The sequence below is a fragment of the Protopterus annectens genome, chromosome 6.part0, assembly GCF_019279795.1.
Source record: "Protopterus annectens isolate FY-2018-M chromosome 6.part0, PAN1.0, whole genome shotgun sequence".
Classification (NCBI taxonomy): domain Eukaryota; kingdom Metazoa; phylum Chordata; order Ceratodontiformes; family Protopteridae; genus Protopterus; species Protopterus annectens.
The window spans coordinates 743,578,613-743,587,535 of NC_056737.1; the positions used below are offsets into that span (position 1 = coordinate 743,578,613).

Here is an 8,923-nt window from a genome sequence, read left to right on the forward strand (position 1 = left end):
TACATCATTCAGTTTAGGGAAGGATTACAACATCATTTCCTTCTCTCTCTTCCCTAGACCATCATCATTGTATTCATGTTTTCAATCTGGACTTCCCAACTGTAAACCACAACTCCAGAGTATCTGTCCATCCTACAAGCTGTACAAAGCTCCAATGAATACTGGATTTTACCCATTACAGGTGTGACAGTCTTGCGAATTTCTGCGAACAGGTTAATCTTGCTTTCAACTCCAATGGGATTTTCAACAATTGGAACTGGCCCTAAAACCTTGTAGCAATACTCATCATGCCATATCCTAAAACAGGTCCATGTGTTCCTAACAGTCTCCTCACATCAGAGCATGCTAGGAGGGAGAGACCAGTGCCAGTGCAGGGGCGAGGGCTAGAACATCTTCCATTGCTGCTAAGAGTCCTGCCCTAGTGACTAGTACTAGCACCAGCTTCGGAATCCAAGTAAAAGTGACTGAATGCTTCCACATACTCTCAATCCTTATTGCTGGCTGGGTTCATCCCCATCCCAAATCCATGTGCATGTAGACTGCATTTCCATCCCTTCCCCAAAGGATGCACTAGCAGTGGAACAAAGACAGTCCTATTTCTGACTGTTGACTCTTCCCCCTCAACCCCAGTCAGGCATTTCTAGCACATGCTGCAAAATGGCTCTTATCTCTCTAAGCTACACAGCAGGTTTGAAAAACATACAGTTTGATGAAAAAATGGTATATGGCAATGTGGTTAATGGACAGTTAAGACTGATTCAGACAAAAATCAACCCCTTTCTACTGCACAAACAAATCTACAGGGTAAGACAGCAATTACCAAAACAACAATTTCTTAACTGTGACCACCAGTCCAGTGGCAGCAGAAGGGTAAGGTACCTTGCATAGAGCACTTTGAACAGGGTTTGAATACTGGTGTAAGCATCAGATGGCAACCCAGACGGACTTGCTAGTCAGGTGCCTGCTATCTTTAGCTGGGAGCGGGAGGCAATATAATAGCACATAAACTAGAAAAAGGAGAAGACACTTCATAAAATATCCATGCTGTATCATGTTAGACATTGTTGCACAAGAAGTCACTTGGGAGTTTACAGCTAAGGTGCAAAAGTCAAAAAGGGTAACTAAAACTTCACATAAGCAGTTAGAACATAAAATTTGTGAAAGTTTATTTGGAAAAAAAAAAAAAACGCTCAGTGGAATATGGCCAACACCATAGCTTAACAGCAGCAAAGACACTGTAACTAAACATATTATTGCGGGGATTATCTTTTTTTTTCTGACATAAGGTGCAGTTAAACGTTACAGTAGTTTTTACTACTGTTAAGCTTTGTGTTGGCTGTATTCCACTGAGCATTTTTTTTTCAAAAGTGTTTACTGTTTTTTGCTTCCACTTTTCGTTCAGTTTTTTTTTTTGTGAAGTTACTCAACTGAGTAACAACTATGCACTCAAATCACTTGAAACACTATGACGTTAAACAAAACGTTTAAGAATGCCACCTGCAACTTTTATAAACTTCAGTGATCTAAAAGTTTCAAACAATACCAATGAAATCTTCTCCATACAGACTCAAGTGAATACAGCAACTCCAACTTCAAAAGTACTAAAAAAAAAAAAAAAAAACCCTCACAAAACTACTAAAATAATTTAACTCTTTTTCGGCATCATCATTTGAGATCACATCACTCACAGCAAATACTGCCCAAGTCAGAAGCTTTTCAGCAGGTCCAAAAGCAAATACAGCCAGCAAGTATTTCTAAGCAACACAGTCCCAAAACTACAAACTAAAAAGGTGTGTACTCAACTGAGTGAGAAGTTTTGTCTATACAAAAGAGCTGATAAACTAAGGGTATCTGGCCTCGCATACTGAACATAACCATTAATAGTACAATTTCGTATCAGCACAGGCTACCAGCCTCTCTGAATACTACGGTGCCAAAGGCATTCTTGTAAGGGAGAGGTACCCTCAAATGGACTGGGAAAACAATTTTCTTTAGGTTAAAACAAAGATGGCAGAATTTACCACGTAAACCAAGTGACAAAAAATTAAAATCTGCAACAAAGACAAATACAACAACAGAACATTTTATAGCCCACTGGAACTACATGATCAAATAACAAGAAAATCACACCCAGTGTACATTCTTACAGGAAACAGACTGCTATAATTTCTGTCACTAAATATTCTTACTGGAAATGTGTTACTATAATTTCTGTTACTAAAATGCATTGAATTACCATAAAGAGTAGTGCAACAGTCTACATTCAGATCACAGCAGTACAACAGTCCACATTCGGAAATGTGGAAACATCAAGATGCACATGGCAGGATCTTGCAACTTATGTGGCAGTTCAAAAATAATAACGCAAAGTTCAAATTTACAGGAATAAGATGGATAATGGTCTCACTTTCTTTCCACCTCCACAACCCCTCCAAAGGGATAAGGTTATAGACACCGGTCAATATCTGCTGGTAAAGATGCCCTTGCAGAGTGAAATGCCTGACTACAAGGAGGCCAGCAAAAGGCAATAAAACAAAAGTAGCAGTTACTGGACAAGACTACATGAAGCAAGAAGATGGAAACAGGAGAGTTTTGAAAACTCCTGAAGATGTGATTCACATAACTAGAGTCCATGGCTTAGGGTGCTAAGCTCTGGCATTTGAACTAACACACAAATGACAGTTAAAAAAGAGGAAAGTTCCTTGGCAGCTACAGGGAATGATAAGCAAAGCAATGGCCAGTAGTAGGAGTAATGAAAGTAGCTACTCCTACAGGGTCCAGAATTACGAAACAGGAAACAGCACAAAATGATACAAAAAAATAATAGTAAATAATATTTGCACCTGTATCACAAAATTCTAAATCTGCTTTCACATATCAGGGGGAAGCAAAACAGCAGTGGCACGATTGGAAGCATCTTCGTGTTTGCTTTCCCATGAAGAAAAAGGAATACACTAAACTACATTGTTAACTTCCTTGATCGATGTACTAGCTAGGAACGGAGAGACAGAGCAATGGTCAATAAATGGACACATGTTGACACAGTAAGTCGATCATACACCCACATGGTATTTTTGTAAGTAAGAACTTGGGAACTCACAATGTATTTTGTGCCGGGGAAGCCTCCAGTTGCTGATGCTGCTTTTCTGCTAGATAATGTAGAAGGTAACCACTCCCCCGTATACAATAAAAATCACTTGAAATAAGGGATTGAACTAAGATATGAACTAATGAGAAGACATGTTACAAATTAAATCAAAACACTACTGCATCCAGCTTGTGAGAGGAAACTCTAGAACAAACTGCTGAAGCAGTTTTCGGCTTCAGAGGATTTAAAGTCACACGGGGGGGCTCAGTGGTGCATTGTTTAAGTCACACACACACCCAGAACCAAAATGGTATGAAACAGACAAGGTGAAGACAGACTTGCTGATGGGGGTAAGGAAGGGTGTTACCAAAGATAAAAGGAATCACAAGCTGCAACAATAACAGGGAGAGGAAATGTATAAATACCTAGCAAACACCAGAGACAGAAATCAAAAACAAAGGGCTTAAAGTTTTGACAGCTACATGCAGTGGAGGAATAAAGAGGGCACACATACTCATGAGCAGCAAAACTGTTTTGCAATACAATGGAAGAAGCTGACTTCAGAAAGGGGCATGCAAACAGGAGGCACAGTCTATTTTCTGATATTTCGTAGGTTCATAGGTGTGTACTAGGCTAATGGCCCTGGACCCTTTACAAGCCAAGCCCATATTACCCTAGCATCGTGCCACCTGACCTTACTTCACAGTGCCTCTGTCGAGTACAGCCACGGGAGTGATCCCCCGAGTAGAGCCACTGGAGTGATCCCCGGGTAAATTTTCTATTTCCCATCCACTCATCAAGATCTCTCTTGAAGACGGCCAGTGAGGTGCTCTGCTGGACATGTATGGGAAGTCTATTCCATAGCATGGGCAGTCTCTGGGTTATGAACATGTCCCTCCAGCATGTTCTGTTGATTGTGGTAATGAGGCTGAGGTTTCTGGAACATGTGTTGCGGAGGGATTGGGATTTCTTTGCAGTTCATAACTGTATGCATATGTGTTAACAACCCATTACAGGAGTCGCATTAACCCGAAGGCAGAAGAGACGCTAAGTGTCTTCCCAGTCTAAGATAGTTAACTGCCTTCCCAGTGTATTTAACTTTCCACATCTCCAGCAACCTTACTTTCCAGCTCACACACACTCATCTCTCCCCACCTGTCCCAGTTCTTGGATGCTTCCATTTACATTTCACATACGTCTTATGCTTTAAAAAGAAGTAATCAGTACACCCAAAAAATACACTATTTATTAATAAAGTCATGCGTTATTTACTATCACAAGAAATGGAAATAAGCACCATATTTATTTTTAGTCTACTGTACAGCATCATTTAAGAAAAAAAGACATTTTAAGACAACAGATTACATCTCAATTTAAGTCCATCAATAAATCTAAAAGGCAGAGATTGCTGGTTTATTTACTATCTACAGAAACTCTGACCCAAACTGTTGTTTAAACCCCATTTACCACAAGTGCCATCTAGTTTACTATATTCTAGCATACTGGTAGGATACGCTACAGCATGCACAAGTAATCAGTACAGTGACTACTAAATAAACTAACATCTTCCATTATGCACTTTTTGGATTTGACTGTACAAGGCCTTTCCATAAGCAATGTTTTCCCAGCTTCCTCTACAAGTGCTGTTTAATACATGCACTAAACACAAGTTAAGCAAACCAACCTGAAGACAGCAGAAGCACATATGCACAAAAAAGTAAATAAGAATAATTCCCAATCACCTTCAAAGGCGCAACATAAAACATGGCAGAGTTGTTAGTTTCTCAACAGCTATCTGTGAATTTAATACACAAAAAAAAAAAAAAAAAAAAAAAAACTGCAACACTTGTTAAGAAATAATAACCACCTAGTAGGGATTTCCTGATGTTAAACTTTTTCTCTGGAAGTGTTCTTAAAATTCTTAACTTAGTTCTGTTAAATTTAGTCTTCTTTATTGTCTGATACATCCACCAGTCATGCATTCAATGAACATTTGTGAAAATGAGAGACATTGTAGAGAAATGTTTTCATTTCTCCACTTTTTTTTTTATTTGTACTATTTTGAGGCCCAAAAGTCAACATGTTCACTTGTGAGCATCTTCAGATGACAAACACTTAATAGAGATTTCATATGCAAATGTAAAATGGGATTTTGGCCTGGGAAAACCAAAGTGCAAAGCCATGAAAACCGTACATCCACATTATTTATTGCTTGCAAATGGTGTGTTCTTTAAAGACCTTCTCATGCCACCGTTTTATTTGCCACTGCTAAACAACTGTTCATCCAGTGCTAACTATACCACCTAGGCAATATATGAAATAGGGGATAGCAACACTGCCTTAATAATCAGACTACAAACTAAATAAAAATACAGTAAATCTTACTGACTAGAAACATCATTCCTGCAAAACAATGCAATTCAGTTACTCAATGCAACTAGTTCAGGCATCTGACATTCCTTTAAGGTCAGGTCTAGGCTCTCCACATTACTCTTTTTAATGTAACCTGTGGGTTTTCAGCAGTCATCAGATTGTATCTATGCTTCATATCTAGAAGTAGTAAGCCATCAAAACATGATCACTTCCTTCCAGGCTTACTTTACAGTTTTCACAACCATCATCTTGCAATGGATGAAACAGTCAAGGGGGAACACACTACTAATACAAAAAAAAAAAAACACAAGGCCCCAAACCATGGCAAAACATCTGTAGAGGAACTGTACTGAGTGTTCTTATTGATGTCTCTCTGACAGTACCAATTACAAGACCATATCCTTTTACACAATAAACAGTCAATGAGCGGGTGTCATAAAATGCATAACGTCTTTTTAAAAAGACTGCTAATTTCACACACAAATTATCAGTAGCTCTGAGTCAGAGCCTCTGACACAGCAATAGACTATGAAGTTTGGTTAAAAGTCGAGTTCTTATGACAACTGCATCTTTATACTACACGTTAACACCGTGAAAACATGTTTTGGTACGGGACGCATTTAAAATAAACGTAAAATTCGCCAAGTATGCAAGCAGATTGGAGGTCCAGAAAAGGGGGTACTACAGCAAGAAAATGTTCTAAATCAAAACGACGAGAAGCTGTGCTCATTTTCAGCCGTTAACTGACACGAAAGCACATATAAACATTTAAGGTCTAACTTAATATATTGGGAAAATAACTGCTGTTAACTCTTAAAGTAAATATCAAATTTCAATAAGGAGGCTTTTGATTCTCACATGAGAAAGCAATCAGCATTAGCAAAACAAGGAACTCTCACATTTTCTTCTCAACATATTCAAACAAACCTTTGCAATTAAGTTTATACAAGAGTAACCAAAGCTGCAGTAGTCTTCACAGAAACAAATGTAGTAAAATAGGCATGCTACGCAATAAACACGTACGAGGCGCTTTAACAGCTGGAAACTTGAGCAGACCAGCTGCTAGACTAAGCTGTAGAACACTAAAACCAAGTGTTTACTTTCAAATGTGGTACACTTTGTGGGGTGTAATATTCTACCAGAATCTGTACGTATATTTTATTAACCACTCATCATTAAAAAGCAGTGCCCTGCTAGCTTCTAAGCAACCTAATGCTGCAGCAAACAGAGCAGCGAGTCCCCGTCGTGTCACACTGCTCGCCTCTACTCACCCCAGCACGATAAGCTCTCCGTATTTCACAGGCTCGACTTTGGGGGCGCAGTGCTCCTCCTGGCTGGGGGAAAACATGGGAAAATCTAAATTCTTTAGGGATGCAAGTTTCCCTGCTGTAAATCCTCTGTATTTAAGCAATTACAATCCCATATGTATATTTCGGGTCTTCCTTCTCCATACAACACGGCCAATAGATACAATATAATCCTATACGTAATCCTGCCCATGTACTAGGTTACACACTGAGGATGTGAGACAGGAACAGCAACAAACGGAGCAAGCGACGGGCACTACCATCGTCTGGCATCGTGAAGGGAGATTAGCTAACACTGTACGAGGACCTACCAGTAAATGGAAGGAAAAACTGAAAAAGAAGCGGCCTGCAACATAGAAATTTGGTATTTTAAACGTATGTTAGCTGGGTCTATTACATTTTTTTAAATAAAAGAGTTAATGCTAGCTTGTCTGTCGTTTTTAAAAATTCCACCCCTTGCATTCTTCAGTTGGTAAAGTCTATGGTGTTATGTAAACACAGAGTAAAAAATGCAAGAAGTAGGTTGTTAGGAAACTGCTGAAAGGTGGTTAGATGCGTGCTTCCAATCACACTGATATTCCTCACGTGTAAATGATCGGTTAAAAGAGGGATTAGTCCTATGGAGTTTACTGTATCAAAGACTGGAAACAATGGAAAGTGAATGTGATTCAAGACAACGATAAAAGAACATGGACAGTTCTTGCTCTGGATACATTCGGGGAGAGTCATCGGCTCCATGGATGAGAAACCACAAGTCTGGGAAATCGTTAACCTTACTTTTCATTGCATCCGTCTTCCAATGTTATAAAGTCGCTGCACTACGATGAAATTAATTGAGTGTCGGAGATAAACTATTGTAAAACTTATTCAGCACCCCCCCTAGAGATTTTATGCTCGTCTTCAGCTCTTACAGAGGTCCGTCCCCACCCACAAAAAGCATAAATAGGTAGCATAATAACTTAAAAAAATGTCGTTGATGTTTTAAAAAAAGGTTTCTACACAATCTTTTGTTGTGTTTTCAAATTCTTACTTTTGTCGTGTTTTCTAATTCTTACTTTTGTCACCCTATTGTTAGGACTTGTGGAAAATATTTTTGTTAGATGCCAAGAAAAGTGAAGTCCACTTGGGTGTGTGCAGTTTGTATGGTGCAACGTCAACTAATGCATAAGATAGTAGGAAGAACGGATTACGTCTGGGTGTACTACAGTGCTTCGTATCACTATCGTTATTTTAAAATTCATTTCAGCAATATTTGTGCACTTTTTTAATTGTAAATGTACATTTGTAGCCCTCAACCTCCTGTCTCCTAAAAGTGGAACACTACCTTTCAAATGTGGAACAAATGGAGAAAATGTAGCACTTACTAACAACTTAATTTAGCGGGTGGTTAATAACCGTTTCTTCGTACTTAAAACATGAAGTGGTCTTATGATGATTTAATGTAGTTCGGCATTACTTACCATGGATATTTATTACAGAAATTCTTAAAAGTATGTGTGAAACCCTTTCAATATGTACCAGCGTGCAACAAAACGAGTAACGTTCCTCGTAATGAGGTACAGTTGACAGGTATTTATTTATACATTTACTTTACAAAAAGGCGTCCAGTAGGCAACTTTTAATCCCCACTGGACTTGCATTGGCGACTTTGGCAGATCACATGGAGTACCTCCCAACGCCGGTTGCACAGTGGTGTGGGGAAAGGTTTGAACATTCTATGTTATGTAGTCCTCTCTCGCTTTAATTCTTGCTGGATGGAGGATATCCCCTATCCCATGGTGCCCCACGGCAATTCCCCAGAGATCTCGTTTGCCGCGAAAGCTTCCAGGTTGTCTTCTTACTGACTCGTTGGCTAAGTGAAATATTTTGATATTTTTTGACTATATTTCTTCCTTTTTTTCTCATTAATAGGTATGATTGTCATGAGTGTTTGCTTCCCATGTCCCTTGCTTTAAGGATTGTACTGCCAGTTTTAGTTAGTGGGCCGTAGTTGCTTATTTAAATTAGAGGGCCTTTCCTCTCTAAGTGCTAATTTTTTCTCCTCCTAAAAAAATAAAAATAATATCTTTTTATAGTTGTACTATTATTGTATTTGTTTCTTTCCTTCCAAAGCAAAATGTCAAAAGATAAAGACAGAGAAAAGAAAGAACACTGC

At 38.8% G+C, this 8,923-nt stretch overlaps 1 protein-coding gene across 1 annotated transcript in view; it reads right to left on the reverse strand.

Moving 5' to 3' along the window:
* Positions 1-7,058, reverse strand: part of PELI2 (pellino E3 ubiquitin protein ligase family member 2) — a 1,464,870-nt gene extending 1,457,812 nt beyond the window's left edge. The window contains exon 1 of the mRNA XM_044074430.1: positions 6,733-7,058. Coding sequence (XP_043930365.1) covers positions 6,733-6,809 — 77 coding nt within the window. The 5' untranslated portion in view covers positions 6,810-7,058. The remainder of the gene's footprint in view (positions 1-6,732) is intronic.
* Positions 7,059-8,923: the final 1,865 nt, after the last annotated feature.